Raw genomic sequence first — 24,162 nt, forward strand, 5'->3', positions numbered from 1 at the left:
CCTTGTTTTAATTTAGCATTTTATATATATACACATGCACATCCTGTTTAAAGACTTTGATTCAGCAGAAGAATCACGTTGAACATATATATTCAGTAGCTAGTAAGTGAAAAAATATTTACTGTTATAATGTGAAAGCGTAGATTTGATGGTTGCATGTTCAAAACCTCATAGCACTGGGTTTGTCAGTAGAGAATCAATGGTAAATTTTTTTCTAGCTGTTATAATTTGAGAACTTTTTTTAAATTTGGTTAACTGATGTCAGGTGATGTCCGTGGAAGAAGCGCTTCACACTTCAGATGGTGACAAAAAAGAGCAGGCAGCTCAATGCTACCAAACTAGGGGTGTGTCAAATCTCTCTCAAGAATGATAAACTCAATGGAGGTGTCTATTTTTAACCTCCTGTTCTTTCCTTTTGGCAGACTAATCAGTGTTAGCTGAGCCGCTTCACTGAATGAATCCAAGGGACTCTGGTGCTTTCTGAGATGAGCAGTGGACCCTGAGTGGGCCTGCTTTGATGTCTGCAGCCCCGTTGTGAAGCACCATGTCAGATGAAGCCAGCTCGGAGCAGAAACCTTCTACAACAACAGTCAGCTCTGTTGCTGTGCAGGCTGGGGATGCCAGCATCGTTATAGCTGTGCTGAAGGTAAGGCAGAAACTGCTGCTATGTCTGATCTTGTCTTTCTGCTTTCAAATATTAACATGATTAACACTTTTAAATATTCTGGGCAAACAAGTAGTTAGCATAAAATGATGCAGAAAGGCCATTTGATTAGTCAATATCTAATAGACTTGGAAGTTAACACTTGTTTCTCTTCACAATTACTCTTGGTGGCTTTTGGATTACAGACAGTTTTTTCCAGATGGAATAAATAGTCTGGTCAAAATATGTAAGGTCTGGAAAGGAATTCCTCTTACTCTGTTTAAAAAGAGTTAAATTAAGAGTGGCATAATAATGTGTTTAAAGCAGTCATGATGATTGCAGTCAGGCCTCCTTGAGTTACTTTAACCTGTACTCAGCAATAATTTTACACAATAAGTGGCTCTACAAACTCCACAGATGAGGTATTTTCTGGGGAAAAATAGTCTAAACTTAATAATGAGTAGCTATTTTTGAAAGCTGTGAATCCACAGTGGCACATGTTTCAGTAAGCCCTTGTGTGCATGCAGTTGTGCTTATAAGCACCGAAATGTCTCTTTTGTGAGCTGGAATCCACACCTTCAGACCTGGCAGTGGGAGTAAATCTGGATGCTAGTAATTAATCCCAGCTGGAATTTATTGGCATTTTTTCATTCTCCAGGCAACCTGGAAAATGTGCTAGCTTCAGCCATTAGAGTCTGTTTGTGATGCATAATAAGGTGATAATGAGTTGAGTTGTCACCTAATTCAGGTGATTACCTCAGTTGTGGGAAGGTTTTTTTTGAGGTCAGTTTTCACCCTTCCTGTGAGGTGGTCTGTTGTTGCAGGGGAGTAATTTCATTGCAAGGAGACTCAAGTTGATGTGAAGTCATTTATTTTCCCTCTCTGGAACCATGACAGTGGCATCACAGTGACATCACAGCTTTGGTCCTTATCGGCATCCTTTGGTGCCTGTCCCAAAGGCTGTTGAGTGTCCCTGCTATTCGTGCAATGTCTTGTTCCATATATTCACCATAGAGGTACATGGGACCTATGTGGTAGAAATCAGATCTGAGGCGATGGTTTTTGCATCTCCTGTACTACATTTTTACTTCTGCCTGCCCCACTCACCCACCAAATTCATTTAACTATCAGTGTCATCTTCAGCTGAAAGGTGAGATGAGTCAGAGAAAAAAATTTGGCTCATTGTGATAATTTTACTCTTCATGGGCAAAACGAATATTGGAGCACCTTCTGCATAACAATAGTCTGGGATTTTGATGCCTGTTTCAAATGAGGTTCGTACTGTATTCTCTGTGACTTCATTGTGTGTATGGTCCCTGTGCTCCTATGACCATGGAAAGCATGTGTGAACTGACAACCTGTGTGAGCTGAGAATGAAGGAAACCTTGTGTTTTCTGAAGGCTGTACTTGTTTGCTTATTACAGTGTGGAAAATGGTTGAAGCTTCAGCTGGCTGAATCAACACCAAATATATTAGAAATTGGCAGCAATCAAGATGAGACTAAAAAACTACTTCAAGATCATGAATTCCTCCTATCCAAGCTGAAGGTAAGATGTGATAAGACCACAAAAATAAAAAAAATTTCTCAAGCCATTACAGTTCAGGTACAACAGCTGATGGAGCTGCCTGTGCCTCATATTGCAATATGGTGGTTAGGTTAAACTCCACGTAGGAGAAAATATGTTCAGCCTTTGTCAGTGTAGCTGGTCTTCGATGGTCCTTGTGGGCTCCTTCTAATTCAGGATATTCTATAATTCTCTGGAAATTAGGCTTCTTCCCAGGAAAAATATGCTTCTGCCAGCAGCAGGAAAGGTACGGGTTTTTCTACTTTATACATTGGTGTCAAGTGAAAAAATCTTATAGCCCTCAGTAACTGCTAAATATAAAGGAATGTCAATTCTTTTTTTTTAATTCTCCAATGTTGTGAAAAGTCTGATTATTTTATAACAGCTGTGAGCACAAGCAAGCCCCTTGTAAGTCTGAATCAGATATTCCACAAACATTTAAATTGAACCTTAATTGATGCAAATTGCATTGGGAGTGATACTGTAGGATTAAAACAGCTTGTCTTGATCTAGGAATATTTTAGTTAAGTAACAGTCCTAAAATCAGATTTTGGCATTCCAAAGAGCAGTGCATAGGAACGGTGGCATTTGGACACTGAGTGACAGGCTTGCATGAAAGAACTGAATAATTTTAGGTGTGGATGTTTGACACTGAGAGAAGTCTGAAGTCACCTAAAAAGAAATATTTTAATATTTTGATAGGATCAGTAGATATGTAGACAAATAAATTCCTCTAACATCTTTGAAGCTATGAACAGTAACTTATCTATTTAATTTTTGGGGGGATTGCATAAACTTGAGATCTGAAAGAACAAATATGATTTGGGTAGGATCAAGTATTCGATTTAATACCAATGACTATGTGCTTCCCCAACCATTAAAACTATCCAATGAGTGTGAGGGAATTCAGTACAGCATATAGAGAATGTAGCTAATACACTGCAGTGTGTGGATTTTGAAGAGTATGAAGAATAGAATTATGGAAAAACCTGCCAAACACACAAACCCAACCAAAATACCCAAATCCTAGAGAGAGGTGGTTTTATGCAAATTGCCTCATCTTTACTGTCACTAATGCAATATTTGGGTATTCTTAGGACAAGTTGCTGTGTCCTGTTTGAGCAATTCAGAATTAGCTGAGTTCTTACACCCTGATGACAGCCAGAAGCTGATTATTTTTCTCCTAATTTTCAAAAATAAATATTAAAGAGTGGAAAAAGGAAACAGAGTAATTACCATCTTTAAAAGAAACTCTCATATTTCTAAGAAAAACAAAGTTTCAAATAATATTTTACTGTCAAGTCAAATCAGATGGGAAAATTTATTATGCATAAACTGTTAAAGAATGCTTTGGGAAAAAATACTCATTATTTCATGGTTTATGCCTGTGGTCCTTGCAAAATTCAGCATTGATTAATGAATATTCTATAAAAGAATTAATTTCAAAATTACTACTTTTTCCTCAATAATATGAGCTGTGATAATGAGGGATTGCAACGTTGTTATAATTCTTCCTGGCTGTGCATTTTTCAGCCATGACCATTTGTGACTTATAGTAAGTTGTTAACACTTGTCAGTAATTACATAGTCTCAAACCCACTCATAAAGTTTTTCCAAGCTTTATTTTTTCCAAAACCAAAAGATTTTTTTCATTGATTCTATACTTTTGAAATATTGTTTATAGTAATTCTTTTCCACTTAGCATTTGATAATGAATTATACTTTAGTTGTGTGAAGATGGGTAAGAGGCAGTTTGAATTGTTTCCCCTTTTTTATTGTTAAAAAAAAGGAAAATAAACCCTGACAGATTCCCACACTTGATATGTATATGCTTAACTTTGCTGATTAGACTAACCCAATTCAAAATTAAATTTTTGTGCAGGTCAGGCAAAAATTCTTGAATAAGTAATGATTCCATCATGAAACTAATCCTGCTTAAGGCAAGAGTTTGATGATTCACATTAAATACATCTTTGGAATCAGTAGAGATGAACCTATGGACTTTTAGAAGATAATTTATGGAATAGTTGTCCACTCTGGCATTATCCCCCGTTCTTCTGTAAACTCATTCTAGGTTTTGATCATCCCTTTGCTTTTTAACTTCATTATTTTAATCCTGGTATATTTATTGCAAGTTATAATCAAAATATTCTTCTGTCAGCTTAATATGTTGAAGATTCACAGGTGTAAGTAAGGACAAAATTTGGCACAGTGATCAGTTTACATTCAGTACTTCTGATGCTAGAGGAAAAGGAATGTAATACAGCTCAGCATTTCAGGGAATTGGTTTTGACTTAGCAATGCTGACAGGGTTAAAAGTCCAAACAAAGAGTTTGACATTTAGTAAGGCAAATGGTGCTTTAAATAGCAATTGGAATAGATTTGTTGAAAGAGAAAACAGTAATTTTTAGAACAATTTTGAAGTTCTTTTAATATTCAGAATTAGAGTGAAAAAAATTGGTGTGTGATCTTCATTGCCGTAGGAGAAAAGATATCCAAAATAATTTGCTTTGATAGAATGTACTCTAGCTTATTCATAACTGATTTACATTTGTTCCATTAAATTTAAGAATTGGGAACACCCCACTACTTTAAAAAAACTAGCAGAACACAAGTTTTGAAAAGGGCCCCACTTTAAATGTTTATGGATTAGGAAACAGATGTGTTATTATTAATAGAGCTGAAAGAATAAATGTTGAACAGGTAAGATTAAACCTGAGACTAAACAGAGAACATGTATACAATGTTTACATCCAATTAAAATTCCTCTCAGTAGTTTCACCTAATAAGTTCTGATTCTAAGCTATTATATTCTGTTTCTGTTCTGCTAAATGAGACCATATCAGCAGCACCAGTTTTGTTGCAACCATCAACTGCTGTGATTTCATGGAAGTCTCTTTCCCAATAGCTGATTCATTCTTTTTTAGGTAACTTTCAGTAGGTTAGTATGTTCTGGAAATATGTATATGTACATATGGATGTCTCATTTTTCATAATTTAAAAAGAAAAATTAGAAGAATCAAACCTATAAAACCTGAGACAAAATTTCCAGGAGGAAAAATTATATAGATTGCTCTTTGTATAAACATTTCTCTGCCATTATCCTGTTGTTTCCAAGAGAAGACCTACTTGGAGTTAACATGATTTCTTAGTGCTTGGGTCTCTCAATATTAAAACTCACTGGATATTCTGGGGGAAAAAAAAAAAAAAAAGAAAAAGTGTGTGTGTGTGTCCATAAAAATGTTAAAATTCCCAATAAGGCATTCTTGGTTTGCTTCCAAAGTTCTGGTTTTTATCATGAGAGAGACTGTGGCAGAACAGCCACAAAAGTGAAGAGAATCTAGCCCATAAACGTAAGTTTAAAACCATCATTGTTATTAATTTGACTCATGAACCTGAGGATTTCTCCTAATTGTTTTATTTACTTTAATTGACAGAGCATAAATTGCAAAATATTAATTTATATGCTTAATAGCCAGAGAGAAAAAATTAGAAAATTACATTCTTCAAAAAGCACTCATAGAATACATTCATTTTTTTTTGCATTTGATATCTTTTAAATAAGCCTTTCAATTATTTCAAAAATATTTTCAAAATGCTTATTTTTCAGTAATTTTGTTATGGAAAAATTATTTGTTAATTTTTTCTTAATTATTGGCAATTAGTTGTTGAGGTGCCCAGCAGTACAGTTAGCAGCAAAGTTCAGCTGCATTTTTATCAAACCAGAGCTGACTTTTGCAAGTTATTAAAAAAAAAAAAGGTAAAATGTAATAAATATATTTTTTTCATTGTTAGTTCAACTCACTCATCAATTTCAATATTTGTATGAACAAAATTCCCACCAAAATAGTGTTTGTCTCGAGGTAGCTTTATGATTATTTTCTGGGCTTCAAGTTAACAACTGTGTTGTATAAGCTCAGCACTGCCTTTCAGCACTAACTAAAGGTTAATTTTAGCAGCATCTCAGTGCTAAGAGAATGGGAGAGTAGTTTACACCTCTGAAAATTCCAAGTTATGTAGTCAGTGTACAATAACTCAGGAAAGGCAAAAGATAATTTCCCCCTCACATTCCTAGCTCTTTTAACAGATGGAAAAGTACCCTATTAATGGACTGTGAACAAATCAGTACAAAAGTTGTACTATCCAACACAAATCTTTCCTGTCTTTGCTGCAATATCAGAGGCAAATGTACCCTGAGAAGGAGTGGGGGGAGAGGTGTGGCTGCACAGCAGCTGCATCACCAGGCAGGGAGCATTCCTGCTGCAGGCCTGGGATTGCATCCACCCAGTATCCCTTCAGTCCATCTGAACCACAGCATTTAAGCCACCAGCGCTCTTCTTTTGGTGTGGTAGAATTAGACATGTCATAGATATTTAATCGAAAGTGAAATCGGTCTGTGGTTTTCAGAGCAATTCTTTTTTGGCATGGTTTTACTGACAGCAACAGAAGTTGCATGTTTGCATGAGCTCCTTTTTGACTACATGCTAGGCATTCCTTGTATTGTCAAGCCTCATTCCAGTTTCTCAGAGTCCAAGGAGAACTCCACTCTTCCGGTTTTTTGTGCTCACAGGGAATGAAACATGAGATTCCAGAAGTGTTTGAAATCATTTTAAGTCTTTACTGGAAAGCTCTGCTAAGATCATTCAATTGATAGAAACCCCATTAAAATTCAGGTTTCAGTGAAATATTCTGTTTTCCATAAGTCATCATTTTTTGGATGGAAATACATTTTGCCTCTTAATACTGATTGGATGTTAGGGAAAAAAGTTTGACCACAAAAATGAGCTCATCCTAGAACAGGTTGTGCAGAAAAATTCTGGAATTTCCATTGTTAGGGATATTTAAGACTTCATGGGCTAAGAAGTCCTTGAGTAACTAGACCAAGGGGTTAGACAGATGACCTGTTGAGTCCTGTCCAAATTATTCCTTGGCTCTGTGTTGATAAAAGGGTTATATTTCAAAGATAAAAAATGGAAAACCAGTAGTATCAGTCTACTTAATTTAAAAATAAATTATTCACATATGTAGTATATAAAAACTAACATAGTTGAGGATAATTTTTTCGAAAGTTCTCAGTAGCTAGTGGCTTTGACAGTTGTGGGAAGCATAATTCTAAACTCAAGGCAACAAAACCTTAATATCACTCTGACCATCTTAGGTATTTGAACCGTTTCTCAAAGAAAGAGTAGTTTCCTGTAAAATATTTCTCTCTTTTTTTTTTTTTTATTAGTCTGTTGTCTCAAAATGTAACTTTTTCTGTTGCTGAGGAAACAGACAGCATGACAACTCTTGTGATACTATATTAGGTTTTTTGTCGCATTACAGGAGCTATTATTTGAAGGCAATAAAATACACACCCATTTTAAATGAGTGAACCATATTAAATCCAGGCTAGAAATTAAGTTTTTTAAAAAAACTTAAACAGAATTCTTTTCTGTATTTGAAAACTTCCATTAATCAGTTCTAAACACTAAAAGACTATTATACATGAACAGTTTCATAGGGTTTTTTTTCTGTTTTTTTGTAACTTTATGCATGCCAGTTTTGCATTTCAATAAATGCAGGAGTTCAGTTTGCTTTAACCTTTTAATTTTGTTTGGCTGGATTTGAATTCAGCTCATAGTAACTGAATTTTAAAAGGTGCAGGAAGCATGACTGATAACCTTTGAAGAATATTCCAGTTTTCTCTGTGTCCTAGGGATTAGCTATTCCTCACAGCTAATCAATTACCAGAAAACAGAGCCTACTTGTCAGGGATAAATGGTAATTAACAACCTGTTCAGAAAAAAGGTTTCTAAAAGAAGAAAATCTGCTTCTGGATCCTATACCATTTGTGTAGCATTCATCTTGCATAGTTAGGAAAGATTTAGCATTTGACATGTCTTTTAAATATGTTGGAGCTGATTTAATATTAGGATAAAAGCATTCCTAGTTTTATTTCAAAATATAAAATAGTCAGCTCTTCGAAAACTTGTCTTTGCCAAGAAATTCCACATGGAACTACTTCAGATGTCATCTGGTTTTCTACAGTGTATTCAGAGCAGCTGTGAAAGGGGTCTGATATTTTGGTAAAATTAACCTTGTAGTGACAAGCAGTTTGGATGTAATATTCTGGGAATATTTTACCCCCTTTTTTAATATCAGCATTGTCATGACTATAATGACTTCTCATTAACTGATATTAAGATGTTGAGTTAGTAAAGAGACTATCAATATCTCATATACTCATTTAATTCCTGTTATACTTGTTACAGAGCTGATCTAGAATGTTAATAATGTTGGATGATTAATGAATGCCACTTCTTTTACTGAGTTGTTATGCATGTAACAATTTTATGCCTCATCAAGAAGGAAACATCATAAAGGCTTCTCTTAGAGTTGGTTATCAACTTTTTATCCAGTGATATATGAATGGCCATTTGAATTGCCTAATAAAAATTTCTTTTCATATTCCATATTCATGTGGTAGCACCTCTAATAACAAAAAAAGTGACATTTCATTAATTCATGCTCATGATAAAACCCAAGATGGGGGTTGGGAAGAACACAGAACAAATGTTAGTCAATTTTTCTGACACACTAAAGATTTGTAACATAGGCTGGAAATGGGCCAGCAGTTATCTTTCCTGTGGTGAGATTAACAAAAGGAATGAAACACAGAATAATTATTTTGACAATAGAGCATTATTATTTGGTGTCCAGCTTGAGCAATGCAGCAAGCTGAACTTGAAACATTACATAACTTAGGTGAGGTTTTGGAGAGTATGTGTTTATGTTCAAATCACTCTTATCTGGATTGCACTGTAGTCATCAGAAACTTATGAGTAAATTGCCTCATAAACTTCTAAAACTTATAATGTCCAGTAATGTAACATGATGACATATGAAAGAGGAATCAAAATAGCTGCACTGCTACCGCTTCCAGGAGGACAGACCTCTGTTTATGGAGATGTAAAAACATTGGAGTGTAAATATTAGAGATAACATGATAAATTCTCTTAAATCTTGTTAGTACTTGAATTTTAGAAAACTATTGCCTCTTAAGTGCAGATGAAATTCAGAAGCTTGCCGTAAAACATGCAGAAATAGCTACACCCCTATCACTAGGAAGTGGAAATAAAATAGGAGTAGAAGGTTTGTGGCTCCTGTACAGACCCACAGTAAAGATAACCTGACACTGGTATCAGCACAGTGTTTTGAGATTTGTGTACAGATTTCTTATGTTTGTTTTGTTTTGGTTTTTTTCCTTCTCAGGCTTTGGAAGACAAGGTATGGGACCTGCTGCAGGAAGCAGACGAGGTTGCAGAGGAGAACAAAGAGAAGAGTCAGGTTTATGATGCGATGGCAAAGACCCTTGGGGATGCATGGCATGCCCTTATCATTATGTTAGAGAAGCGACAGGCACTTCTGGAACTCACCTCAGTGTTCTTTGAAAACGCTCTGGAGGTTTGTATCTCTATCAAATAACTGTTAATTTGAAGCCACCCTCATCTTAGAGGTATTCTGACCACTGTAATTTCAATGTGTTTTGTATTGTTCATTGTATTCCTAAAGGTTGAGGCAAACAAGAAAATTAAATAATGGGATCCTTCCTTGGGATCCTTCCTTTTCCACCTTTCAGATAGTACAGGATGAAGCTGAACAAAACGCCATATAGACTTTAAGAAATATTTTAGTCACAATGTCTCCCAAATTTGTACTTGACAGAAAATGCCAGTAAAAAGTGGAACTGGACCAAACCCTAAAATATGTATTTCAATGGCTGTGGACATTCTGCAGAATAGCTTTCATTCCTTATGATTAAAATTATTTGGCATTGAAAGACCTTATTCTCAGATGCCTTCACTAATGCACACTGATGATTGGTCACTGAAAGATTTACACCAAAATACCCATAAGGTATTGTAACTACATAAAGCAAACTTTAGTCTAACTTGACAGTGCTTTATCTGAGACTTTGGTGTACAGATGGACACTAAAAAACGAAAAGCTGTGTGATCCCTGTTTACCCATTTCTCTTATGCTAATTCACTGATAGACACAGGGAGCCAAAGAAGAGAGGGATTCCATACCCTGCAGGTTTTTGTCCACTCTGTGTAGCCTCATGATCAATGTCCCCACATCCTGGAACGTGAAGAGTTTAGTAATTCTCCCTGATAAATTTGTTTCTGTAGTATACCAGTGCCATCTGTAAGTTGCAGGAGCAATTACTAACTGCCCTAAGAAGTCCAATTTCAACAATGTACTAATTATTGTGTCCTGATAATGTGTATTATACAAAGAAATTAGATTTGGCATAAGGCTTTGTAGGAAAGATTAACTAAGTGGCAAACTGTAATTACAGACTGTGTCAACTAAAATCCTTCAATCAATCAATATTTGAAAGAAAAAAAAAACAACTCAGAAGGCGCATAGAGGCCAGAAAGCATCTGTATCTGGCAGCCACTAAAAATGACTTTCTCCAAGAATTTACAAATTCCCTTGAACTTTCCCAATAACGTAGAGATTATTCTGTAGTTATGCAAAAGAAAATTACTGTGTGCTTCTCCCTATCCTTTTTTTCCTTAATGCAGTTTGCTATTAAAATTGACCAAGTTGAAGATTTCCTGAAAAATGCTCAAGAGTTCGATAATATTGACTCTTTGAGAGAACTTCTTCTGCAACAAGAGCATCATACAAAAGGTACAAACAGAATTCCACTCCTGACAGCATGTGGTTTTGTGCTGATTTCTTGAGGGAATAATTTTATTCTTTCTGTAGGTATTAAAAAAAAAAAACTTATAACAAATACACAAATATTCTGTTTGGGAAAATATAATAATGAGATAGATTTTCGCAGACTTGATGACAGATGTGAAACTCCTGGTTTCAAGCTAGCCCTTGCCTCTCACCTTCAACAACTTTCCTGCACTTACCCTTGCCCATAAAGTTTCTTTCACATGAGTTCTTTTTTTTTATCCAAGCTTTCATGTGAAGCACCTTCTACTATATTGGGGCACATTCAAATCAAAAAGAGAAAAAAGTTTTTGAAACTAATCTCATTGTGTGGCTACTTCAGGCACCTTTGCAATTCCATATGATTCTGCACTTTTTGTGAGTCTTAAGAGTCTGTCTTTGTAATTTTTATCAAATTTATAAATTAAACTTGGCAGAATATGAGTCATACTTTATCTTTCACTAGTGGAGCACTAGCTGAAACAGTTCTAGCTACCTTGAACAACAGGTATTCTTCCTAGGAGGCTAAATAGAGAATCAAACTTGGATAACATTAATATGGGGTTTGGGTCTTCCAAATAGATCTTCATGGGAGCAAAGTGCTCACTGCATACCAATTTAAACTTGAAGTATCTGGCAGCAATTTACCGCTGAAAAGACAGTCTATAACTGTAAGCATCAGATGAAATTATTTGCCAGACAAAGTCTTTGCTTTGATGGCAGTAAGCCTTTCCTCAGATGGAGAAAAGTGGCTGCGATTTATTGATTTCTCATTCTACCCTAAAATAAAATAAAAACTTTGAAAGCTGATATTGGGTTATTTGATAAAAAACAGTGCTTTCTGCAAGAAGGATACTCTCTATCTGCTCCAAAGAAAGATGACTGAAAATACAACCTTGACCAAGTATTGACTCTACCAGTATCTGATAAGTAGTTTATCAGAAATGCTTATCACTCAGGAATAAAAAAAAAAAAAACAACAAAAAAAACAAAACAAAACAAAACAAAACAAAAAAAAAAAAACAACCATAACAAAAAAAATGCACTCCAGAATGGAATAAAAAAAGTGAAAACTTATGAAATATATTTGTTTATGCATTTCTATGTGTTTTTAATTTTGGATGGACCAAAATTAAACATTTATGATTAATACCACATTTCTGGAAGGCAAGAAGTAAAATGGACAGGCTTGTTGCATTGAGCTTAAGGAAACTAATCTCTCTTGTTAGCCCTTAGGGAATGAAGAACTAGAGGCCTCCCACTCTGCTTCTTCCCTGAGTGTTTTTTGTGAAAAGAGGGGATTTTGTGTGCTTTGTTTCACTAGTTGCATCACTAGTGAAAAACTGCAGAGGATACTGACCCACATGGGAAGCAGGGTAGAAAATTCCACTTCAGCTTACCCACAGGTTGGGAAACCATCAAAAAGAACTCAGCTTTGAGAAAACAATGACACTTCTGGGTTTTGTTTTGATGACTCTCAGTACACCATCGTATGTGTGTGTGAATATATCGTATGTGTTTGTGTATACACCATTGTACCTTTGTAGGTTTACATAAGAGCTGTTCAATTTGAAATATCTTAGCATATATATATATCTTCTAAAGTAAGCATTCATGTTCATGCAATGCTTGAAAATACATTGTGCTTGTGTATGCAAATAGATATTTGAAAGATACTTGAGTAATATTTGAAATATGGTTCTAGAATCACAAAGCACCCTGGGTTTTCTCCTGATGAAATTCTGTTCTTACAGAACTTCTGGAGAAGTCATTTGCTCTTTTAAACAAAAGCCATGACCTAACTCAATTCATAGAAGAATTCAAATGTGAGGGGCCAAATGCAAATCCAGAGCTGATTCAAGGAGCCCACAGCAGCTGTTTGAAGATTGACAATCTCCTTGAGATGCTGCAGGACAGGAGGCGGCAGCTGGACAAATTCCTCAGACATCAGCGCCAAGGGCTGGAGCAGGTTCTGCAAATTTCTTTGTGGCACCAACAGGAGACCCAGGTAACATAAACAATATCGAGGGAAGTCACAGTATAGAAAACAACCTAGAAACTGTTTTGCTAGGCACAACTGTGTAGTCTAGTAGGATGCACAATCTATGTGTTGTTTATCCCTCACTATCAGGTTATGAAGCACTGAAAATGCAACATCTCCCTTTGATCTCTAACTGGAATGTGATGATCTGATAGTCATGATTGTAACATATTTTTTTTCACAATTTTCAATGTGTGAAAGCATATTTATTTTACATAGATTCTTTTATGGAAGTGTCAGCAGCATATTTTCTGATATCTCTTTCATTAATGAAAATCAAAGGCAGATTGGCCTATTTTATGCATAATTACTTATCTTTGGAAGAAAAAAGTAATTATGTCAATAATTATTGACGTAATTAGATATAAAAAGTATATCTAATATATAATTACATATAGAAAGTAATCTAGTCAATAATTATTGTAAACAAAAGATAAAATCTGATTCTTGAAAAACAGGAGTGATTTCAAATTTCAACCAATCAAGGAAAACCACTGTCTTTTTCAAACAGCTGTGTTAACTTTGTCTCCTTTCCCATACCTTCAGCAAAATCACTGAAAGTGAAATTCTTTGGGTTTATTGCTTATAAAGCAAGTTAAGAATTCTCAGCCATTCCTTCAGAGCTAAGTTAGCACAATGAAATCACTCAGAGGTATTAGTGGAAGCCAACTGATTTAACTCGCTGTAATGGAAAGGAATATTGCCAAGTGGTAAAGGGGTGAACACTTTGCTATAACAGGGTTAAAAAATTACTTCTTCCTCTGCCTAACTTTACAGAATTACTGGTTTGTTTTGCTAAACAGATACATGATAAAACTCCCCCAGCCCTAATTTGTAAATAAATTTTTATTTCCCTTTTAGCACAGTTTTATTGTCCACTCCATTTATTTGTTTTTTGATGAGCCCATAGTAAATATTCTGTGAAAACGTGCTTCCAGGAAAAATGTTTCAGTCAGTAAGTACACATCTGGAGGATATACTCAAGAAATGAAGGCTTGGTATTAAAATAATTTCCTTATTTCCCTAGGTATCTTGGACTCAATGTGACATTTTTTATGTGTAACTGAAAATACTTCCAAAATATTTTAAAGATTTTTTTCATTTTATATAATTGCTTAAATTTATTAAAAATAGCATGATTCTACATAAGCAGATAAAACAATAACAACAAAAAAATCTCTAGTGGGCTATTAAAATCTGTAGTACCTAGAGTACAGAAATTCTTAGTATGCTGACTATGATCTAAGTATAGTGGTAATTTTCCAGACTGGAAATATTGGAGGAAGTGTTCCTGATACCAATAACTAATTGCAAATACTATTTTAACATGTGGAGCTTCACTCAGGAATTCTTGCCATGTGTTGTTTGCAAAGAAATTGAGAGGTACCTACAATGAATCAAGCAGATATAAATGCAAGTAATTCTATGGAATTTAGAAGACTTAATTATATACTGCATATGTTTGCTGCACATACTTGCTGAAGAGGTTTGTAAGATGTAATAAATCTATAAATCTACATCAGATTATTCTACGCAACAGTATCCCATTATCTTTACTGAGTTTTTCAAGCCAGGGATGGTGAGGTTCTATTAGGTCAGAAGTACTCAGATTTGTAGTATTTTACTGTATGCAAAACTCTATGTCAAGGGAGAATGTACAATATCTTTATGGTATCAAAACCCATGCATTTATTCTATGCATGGCTATAACCCGATTCTTCTTTTACTGTGTTAATTTACAATCTGGTCATGCTTGATGAATACATTTTTTGTCATATATATCCACTATGTGCTTACTTAGGTATTAGTCCTTCCCTTCTGCATTTGTTACAAAACAAATGTAAGCATTTAAATAGAAGCATGAACATTAGGAATAAAAATGAAAGGAATGAAAATGTGAGGCTTTTTTTTTTTTTTAATTAAACTGCCATGTACATATTTTTAAAAATGGACAATAACTTCTCAACCTTCTCACTGATTTCCTTTTAATATTTGATTAGGTAACATCTTGGTATAAGCAAAACATCAGAGATTACTTTCAGAAGCAAAACTTAGGCTCATCACTGTTGGAAAATGAAGAGTTACTTCAGGAGCTTGAAGAAATGGAAGTCAAAGTGAAAGTAAGAAATACCATAATTGGTTTGTGAAGCAACTTTAAAAATGTGTAACAAAACATGAACTTGGGCATTGAACAATCATGTATAGGAGTAGACATTTTCTAATGTACATGAGATTTATATCTCTATATGTCTAAATTATTTTAGTAATTTTACTTCTTTTAATGCAGGGCCTCCATGCTCCTCAGATTTTTTTTTTTCATTTAAAACATTAAAAGCTACCCATAAGTTATAAGAAGAATAATCCTTGATGTTGTTTTGTAGGTTTTTCAATTTAGTGATCAAGTTCCACGCTGGTCATTTACATGTAAAATCCTGTGATGAAAAACAAAGAAAAGAAATTTTATTAGAATTTTCACAAATTTTAATGTTCATAAAGGACAAAACCCCAGCCATTTCTACCATAATTAATAGTCAGTGAACTGAGTACATGATTGGAAGAGGTATTTGTCCATTTAGTTCTTGTGATTAAGAGTAATTGAAAATGCTACTTTCATAGTTTTCAGTTTTCCAGAGAATAAATCTATTACTGCCACTCATAAAAACAAGATGAGATTAAAGAAAATGTTGCTGTAAGAAGTAACCTTAGTATGAAATAAATTGCCTATACTGAGAACCTTTTTCAGGTAACTGAATAGTGCCGTAATAAGGTAAGTGCTGTTGCCGGGTCAGGACTATTTCCCACTCATGCAATTGAATTTGGATAACCCAGATGACCAAGGAGGCCTTTTCATCCACAAACTATTCCAATAGAACTAAATGTCTTTTAAAGGATTATTGTGTTGATAGTAAGAGGCTTCTGATTGTTCACAGATCTGTTTCCTTGTAAGCTTTGTAGTTAAATGTCACATGTTTGCCTGTTTGCAGAATTAACAGGTAACTGCCTCAAGGCTGTCATGTAAACACAATACAATAGTATTTCTATATTTCTAATGCTTCTCCGAGCATCATGTCAAAAAATAATTTTTTTAAGGGAAGATGAGCATCTAAAGATATGTACTTCTGAACAGACCTTTGACACAAGGAAAACAGATAAACCAGTAAATGAGTACACTCTGCAGTGTTTTCAGAGAGAGAGACACAACAACAGGTGTTCTGAAGCACAGCTGAATTCTAACCAAATAATCATTAATCTTCCTACATTTCGTTTCCACAGGCTATTCTTGTAATTTGCTATCTGAATTAGAAATTAGGGTGTAAGGGCAGAAAGGAAAACAATATGCATTTTCATTTTGTATAATAATATTTTTCATGGTTGAGTATCTAGGAAATAACTTATAATAATAACATTTATTGCAATTCCACCTAAAAATTCTTCTCCCGTATTATGTACTAGATAATTCATATAATTTTTAATTAATTGCCCTTTTTAATGAGGTAATTTTAAAATGTTTAGCATTAAACATTTTTGTTATGCATCCATGTGAATTATGATTTCAAGCATCTTATCTTCAAGCCTTCTGCATTTCTTACTACCAGCATGTTCTAGCAGAGGGAAATTAAATTCTTGAAGGGAATAGTACTGAGCATGTTGGTTTTGCTTATGATGTGCAGAAGAGTGGCCAGGTTGAAACTATATGCTTTGAGAAAGCTATGAGTTATAGGCATTGGTTTTTGCAGCACTGAACTGCAGATGTTGAAAACAGAATAAAGGAGGTACCTGTTCCAAAGTAGCACAAATAAATCTTTTCAAGTAATGTTTCATATGTGTGCTGTAGCTCAGAGCAAAATGTTTTGTGTTGTAGATATGCAGAGCAAGTTTCATGTTGAAAAATGGGAATTTTTTTAAAGTGGAAATTTCCAATGTCTGAACTGTTTCACACAAAGTGTTTATTTACATGTATTGTTGTGTTAGGTTGAGCAAGATAAATGGTTTCTTAAATTGTTCAGAGGCCAGCCTAAGAGGGCTTTACAGGCCCAGCATCTAATTTATGGGACTGGGCTGAGAGGAGAAAGGAGAATGATTCCATATTATTATTATTATTTTCTCAAGCTGGTGTCTTATGTTGAATTTCACCTTGCTAAGTGGTAAAACCCATAAAAAACATTATCACTAGTTCTTAAAATAATCAAGACCAAAAACAAACCCAAGAAATCATAACAGGGGAAAAAAGCCCTCAACCCTCGCAGACTTCAAAAGAATCTCCTGCCCCCATTCCTGCAGGGACTTTCCCAGCTCCCCCCACCCCAAGATTTGAGAGAAAAGCACATTTAGGAGCTCATGTTCCAATAAGGGTGTGCTGGCACTGGTTACCTGCTTGCTGTTTCATTTCTATGCAGTTTGGAGGTGCTCGACATGGTAAAGAAGAACTGCTAGCACCACTTTGTGGCCAAATAATTTTTAACATATCTCAGCAATTTTCTGGGGGCTGACAGACTGAATTATTTTTGTTCCTTCTGCTAGTTGATTTTATCAACTCACTGTTAAATACACTGCTACAGCCATTGACTGAACAATGTGAGTTGGTCAAAAGACACATCATATGGTAATGGTCATTGCAGCTCACAATCCCTTGCGGTTTTGTTAGTGCCCACTACTTCTTTTGTTATTTGATTATAATAATATAGTATGATTATATTGATAGTTATACTGCAATGTAGTTCCTGAAGGTGAAAGCCTTTTGAATATTCACAAGGACTCAATTATCAATGTGCTGATGTACGCAATGAACCAATGACATGCAGATTTGGGGCTCAGAAAAAGTTCAGTTGTGGACATTTTTGCATATGAGAGAATAAGGTAATTTATCACACGTTCTGAAAAAAATGCATACTTTATGTTTAATTGACTTATGTTTTAAATGCTGCTTTATCTAATATATGGATCGTGATTTGAAGTCAAATGTGCTTCAAAGTTTTCTAAGCTTAAGCTTAGAACATTACAGTGAAAAAACTTTTATACAGCTTCTCAGGTTTTGATTCAAAGTCCAAAAGTTTTATTGTATGGACAAGAAAAGTCAATTTATCCCACAATAATTGTTTAATAACAAGATAAATTTTTAGATATTTCTGCATTTTCCCCCCAGACTTGTGCTGAATATTTTAGAAGGCAGAAAATCTTGAAGACTTTTAATTAAAGCTACAATATTTTTAATTCATCAGTTTTAACACTCTTGAAAAATACCTGTTTAATCAAAGAACCTAGAAAGGACTAATTTTCCTTGCCAAATGGAATAGTGAAAACAAGCTTTTAAGACTTATTAGTGTGAGGAAAAGAATAGTGACAAGAGCTAAGGAGGCACATTCAACATGTCTTTAATATGTCAGAGCAATTCACAAGCATCTCCTGGTAAATTGGAAAGTCAATGTAAGAGTAGGCTGTGTGTTCCTTTCAAGGGAAATTAGTAAGAAATATGTTAGTGCTGACTGGCAGATTGTCATGAATTTAGCATGTTGAGGTCTGAAGAACAGAAGAAGCTAACTAAGATTTTTTTTCCCTGATTTTTTATGTCCTGTTGATGGAAAGCCTAAGCTTTTTATATAGAAATATTAGAAATATATATTGTGTAGAAATATTTCCTTATAAATAGAAAGCTGAAAATGAAGTTGTCGCTAGCTGTTTTATAGAAAATTTAACCAAGTTTGAGGAATGTTTAAACAGGATAGCAAATGAGTCTAACCAAATTTAATACCCTCAGAGAATGTGCAAGGTTGCAATATTTGTGGAACGTTTTAAAATATAAATTACTATTATAAATTGGGTTTTTGATCTTGTGTGAAAACTTAAAGAGCCTTGCCTCAATATAAACAAGGCAGTGTTTAATATCTGCTTTTAGAACACCTAAAAGCTGCTGTTGAGCATCTTGTACCAAACAATTTTATTAATTTTGTTACAATGAAATACTCTTACATGGAATAATTTCACTGTAAGTTGATTCATTTTCTTATGAATTTTTATTTTTCTTATAATTTTTATAATTCTCACTGCCACTAGAAACATTCATGATCTAGGAGAATATTTTTTGAGTGGACTTAAGATTTTGCGTAGGAAATCAGGGAAACTGTGCAATGGAGAATGCCAAGGATGATGGCACAACCTGCTGTAAGGGAGGGTCATTTGATTGAAGAGATAACCAGACATCTCTTAGCAGCAACTCTCTCACTGCAAGCTGCTGTTATCTAGGCAATATTTTAATTTCTTCTTGATTAAAGAGGTGGGCTGAAGGGCTGTTTGCCATGAGAGTGTGGTCTTACCAGGAGGTTTCTTGTCTTTGTTATCCTGACCATTTTTCCCAGCAGACACTTTAGTAATGCTGCTCATGCCTGTGAAACTGTCAGAGAATGTAGAATGCCATTGCTGGAAACTAAAACCATGATTTTCTGGGAAGCCCCTCCTAGCAGAAAAACTGCATTAAATAATGATATCTTTCATGCCTATAACAGTACTCATTTTCCAATGCTTATATTATTACCACGCAGTATATTATTTTACTATGTGCAATTGACTAAAGTGGAATTTTTCCCACTAGGAATGGAATTACACTGTGGAACAATTGGAAGGTGAAGCATTTAGGATCTTGCTTTCAGAGGACTATACAGAAAAAGAACATCTAAAGCTTTCAAATCAGAAAATCTCTCTGCTGCAAGAAGAAGTGTGCTTCCATATGGAAGAAAGGAAAGCCCTTCTGCAAGAGGCCAATGACTTTTTTCATGCTGCTGGCAAGGTAGGTGAGAAGCCAAGTGTGTAATAATAACCTGGCAACGAAACTATTAGTGTGCTCTTGAAGGCTGGTGGACGTGGGATTATGCAAACAGTAGGCTAAGCAATTTGAAGTGGGAAATTACACATCCAGTTACCCTTTTCATATGAATTTTTGCCTCAAACTTCTATCCAGAATGGCAAATCCATTCAAAAATGTATTCTCTTTTTTAATTTCCTTTAAGTATATTGAGCACTTGGTTTCAAAATAAGGTATTTGGTAAATATTTTTTGCCAAGAATTGGGCTTTAAGTTTGTTTTCTGGGGCCACCAGAAATAATGCCTATTCTTGCAGTGGTCTCCAGAGGAGCTAATTATAATCAATATTATTAATAATGCAACCTTTTTTTCCAAAAATCTTTCAAGTAGTTAGAAGACTACTTTTAAAAGTTTATATTTTAGGGTGTCTAAAGACCAAACAGTCTTCTTGTATTTTTTTCAGGTATATTTTTTTGATATCATTTGCAGAAGCTTTAAAACAAGATAATTTCCAAGGATAGTTCCAACAACAGAAATATTGATAAAATATGCTTTTCTTTTTCTCTTCAGGTACTTGATGGTCTTGAAAGTATTGAGAATTACCATAAAATCTCTATTTCAGAAGGCTTTCATTTACCTATATTGACACTGAAGTATAAGGAATTGCAGGAAGCAATTAAAGATTGTACAGCAACTACCATGCAGAAGGGACGAACTTTAGTTAACAAAGCAGATTCTCACAGGTATTAACATAAGTTTCTGATGAAGCTAAAGTAATGAAAAAACTTATTTTGAACATGTCAGTTTTACAAAATTTCTTATGATGGATATAAATTTAAGTAAGGAATAACTTGATGGGTAGGGAGTGGGGGTAAATATTAAAACTTCAGTTCTTAATTGTATGAGGTGTCTTCTTTGCAATATAAAGAGGAATGCCTCAAGTATTCAGGTTCTGAATTGTTTCCCTGATATTATGGTTTAAGTTATAATGCATGCCACTGTTTTGTAAATTGGTGGGGGGTTTTTCTCCTATTAAAACTACACCCTTAAGGAGAGGTTGATTTAGATATGACATTCTTTTTTCAGCTACTGTAAAAAGCACTGAAATATTTGAGTCCAAAGAAAACATTCCTTTTAGGGTAGAACTGGCATGCCATATATTTCCTCTATTAAGCTCTTCTATTTGTCATTTTAGTTTTAGATAGTGTAGCTAGAGTGAAAAGGGAAATGAGCTATTTCTCAGTGAATCAGTCTTGTGATTAATGTATCTGTCTTGTGAATCTACCTTAGGCACTGGTGACAAATTATTTGTTTGGAAATTTCATTTCTGTGTTTTACTAATTATTATTTTATTTGGATTAATTTTAATATTTTTCTTGGTTATTTTTCTTTTAAGAATAACAGTATAAAATTCGTAAGTTACTCATCATACAAATCAACAGAATCAGTAATAATTGTAAATCATAATAATCCTCTATGTGGAGCAAAAAAAAGATAAATAAATGACAGTTCTACTTTTCTATTTTAGCTCTTGGGTGGCAGGAATTCAAAAAATGATGGAATATGTTCAAAAAAAAGTAGATCAATTAAACGGCCAATGTCCAGATTATGAAGAATTTACTTTGAAGAAACAACAATGGATTGCCTCACTTGAAGATCATCTGAGTAAGGTACATCATAGATTCATAGAATGGTTTGGGTTGAAAGGGACCTTAAAGAACATCTCATTCCAACCCATTTGCCATAGGCAAGGACACCTTCCTGTAGACCATGTGGCCCAAAGCCCCATCCAGCCTGGCCTTGGATTGCTTCTAGGGACAGGCAGCCACAGCTTCCCTGGGCAACCCGTGCCAGTGTCTTGTCACCCATAGTGATGAATTTCTTCCATGTATCTAATCTAGACTTGCCTTGTTTAAGTTTGAAGCCATTTTCCCTTGTTCTGTCCCTCCAAGTCACCCTTGAGCTTTCTTATAGGCCCCTTTAGGTACTGCAGGTGTTTCCTATAAAGTCTTCCCAAAGTCTCCTGCTCTCCAGGCTGAACAACTGCAGTCTCTCAGGCTGTCACCATAGGAGAGGTGCTCCAGCATTCTGATCATCTTTGTGATGGTTATCATCATCATTGTAGCACATCTTCTTAGGGCATTCATGAATAGTCCATTGTATTTCCATAATTTAACTATAGTGAATATTGAAGTTGAATCAAATAATAAGTTTTTTAGAGAGACCACAGTTGTACTTAAAATGCTGAATGCTCTTATCAACACAAAGGAACCAAAAGCTGTTCTGAAAAAAAAGAGCCATTTCCAAAAGAACATTTTACCAGTGATGTTCAATTAAGCATGGATTTGCTTGGATAATGAACAATTATAATTTGTTCTTTTGGAAAAGAAGTGAGCAATCAGTCCTGTGACCCGTAAGTAGGTTTCATATACTGCTTCTGTCTTTTGTTTTATGCGGCTGAAGATAAAAATGAAAGTGTGGCAAAAATTGAGGTTTAATAAGCATGGTGATTGAACCACAGCAAATTTTCAGTAAATCTGAAGGAGACTGAATTCTATTCACTATAAAAATTCCTTTTGTTAATTAAGGTATTGATGCATCAAGGACATGACAGCCCTCTTTAAATGGTTGAATGTCATATAGTAATACAGACCTTTTAAATGACTTGTCAAAGATGGAATAGACAAATAGCTCCTAAATAAGTTTCCATGTATAAATACAAATTAAAAAAATATAGTCTTTTAGCAAGGTTCATATGAAGGAAACCAAGAGCATAGATGAGAAAAGTAAATCAAATTTAATGACTGAATAATTAAGTCTGCAATCTGATATTTTCTATTTGCATGATGATTATAATGAACCATTATCAATCACATGTGAATTTAATTTGCTACAAATTGGCCCTCTTCCAGATCATTTATGTGTGTAGAAATGATATCACTATCATGTTGTGAATCTTAACCTACAAGTTAAATTATGAAGGTAACTTTTTCTTAAAATATAAACCTTAATTTGAACATAAGGTTTCAGTGTGCCGTGTTCTAATCACTTTGTTCTCAGCCTTGCATTAGAGAATATTGCGTCATTGCAGTGAAGAGTGCTTATTGCTATATTGCTACCAAGCAATTCACTTTTAATACCCACTCTCTAAAGCAAAGTATCCCAAGGAATCTGGTGCCAAATTCAATTGTGCTTCAGCCTCATATAATAAAGTTGGAACCTCAATAAGCTGCCAGTTCTTAAGAAAAATGTTAAATGTAAATTCACATGTCTAATAATAACCAAGCGTGTTGTGTCTGGTGTCATCTTCCTGTCCTCTTCATAATCTGTTTTGTTATTATAGTGCATACATAATATCTTAGTGACAGTGGAAGGGAATTCTGTACATGTACCTGCACAAAAATAGGTCTCTTGCCCTGTCAGAGAAGCTTTAAATGTACTTTCTGGAAAAATCCTGGAACAGAATCAAAGTATTTCTGCCAGGGCTATAATAGCAAGATTATAATGCAGTTGTGTCATATTGAAATCACAAGTCTCAGATATTTAGGGTAAAGGAAGGCACTGTCAGTAAAATGAGAGCAAACAAGAAGGGTTTTTGATCATGCCTGTTGAAGAAATAGTAGAGTTGTCTTCTTTTATATTGTAATTCCTATATTTCTCTGAGTATACATTATATTAAAGTTCCACCTTTTCTTAATTTCTTCTCTCCATCCCAACCATTTGGGGTTGAGGAGTGTGTGTGAGCAGCTGTGTGGCACAGTTGTCATTTGGGTTTAAACCACGACGTTATGCCTAGAAACATAACCTACGCACCAACAGAAAAGTGTTACCTCATTTTTTTTTCTATATAAAGTGATATTTTATACTGGTTTATGAAGTCTACTTATATAAATTAACCATGTGAATAATACTTTCAAATAAAGGTGTCGCAATCAATTAAAAAGCTTGCCCCGATGCTCGCAGTTGGAATGGAGATTGGCTCGTATTTGTGTGAATCAGAAAGAGTTTTGAACAAGCACCTTGAACTGGCTAAACAAACAAAGGTAAAAAAAACCTTTCAATAATGTTAAGTGCTTTCAGAAACAAATGCTTCCTGTATGTAATTCTAAATAAGGTTAGAGGCTGAGAGTTTCTTGTAAAGAAAATAGAACTTTGTTTTAAAACTATAGTTAATGAACAAAAAGATAACATTACAGTCATTAAATCACTGTTTTGCTTCACTGTCTCTATCTCACTGTGTGATTTGCAGGATCCTCGTACCAACTCTCAATAGAAAGACTCTTCAAATGTGGATTGCTACTCCTACATGAGGCACCAGGTTTAATAATTGTCTAGACAGCCAGAGTCAGAGAAAAACCTTCTTGTGGTTTATTGTGCCAAAGATAAGGGATGAACTGGCAAAA

General features: G+C 34.7%; 1 protein-coding gene across 2 annotated transcripts in view; it reads left to right on the top strand.

Moving 5' to 3' along the window:
* Nucleotides 1–544: 544 nt before the first annotated feature.
* The window catches only part of CCDC141 (coiled-coil domain containing 141), a 54,327-nt gene continuing 30,709 nt past the window's right edge, over nucleotides 545–24,162 (top strand). For both annotated transcript variants that reach the window (XM_058028089.1, XM_058028090.1), the window contains exons 1-10: nucleotides 545–646; nucleotides 2,068–2,190; nucleotides 9,463–9,654; nucleotides 10,782–10,890; nucleotides 12,678–12,931; nucleotides 14,965–15,084; nucleotides 19,551–19,745; nucleotides 20,330–20,502; nucleotides 21,288–21,429; nucleotides 23,683–23,802. In XM_058028089.1, coding sequence (XP_057884072.1) covers nucleotides 545–646; nucleotides 2,068–2,190; nucleotides 9,463–9,654; nucleotides 10,782–10,890; nucleotides 12,678–12,931; nucleotides 14,965–15,084; nucleotides 19,551–19,745; nucleotides 20,330–20,502; nucleotides 21,288–21,429; nucleotides 23,683–23,802 — 1,530 coding nt within the window. The remainder of the gene's footprint in view (nucleotides 647–2,067; nucleotides 2,191–9,462; nucleotides 9,655–10,781; nucleotides 10,891–12,677; nucleotides 12,932–14,964; nucleotides 15,085–19,550; nucleotides 19,746–20,329; nucleotides 20,503–21,287; nucleotides 21,430–23,682; nucleotides 23,803–24,162) is intronic.

Source organism: Melospiza georgiana, chromosome 7 (assembly GCF_028018845.1).
Source record: "Melospiza georgiana isolate bMelGeo1 chromosome 7, bMelGeo1.pri, whole genome shotgun sequence".
NCBI lineage: Eukaryota > Metazoa > Chordata > Aves > Passeriformes > Passerellidae > Melospiza > Melospiza georgiana.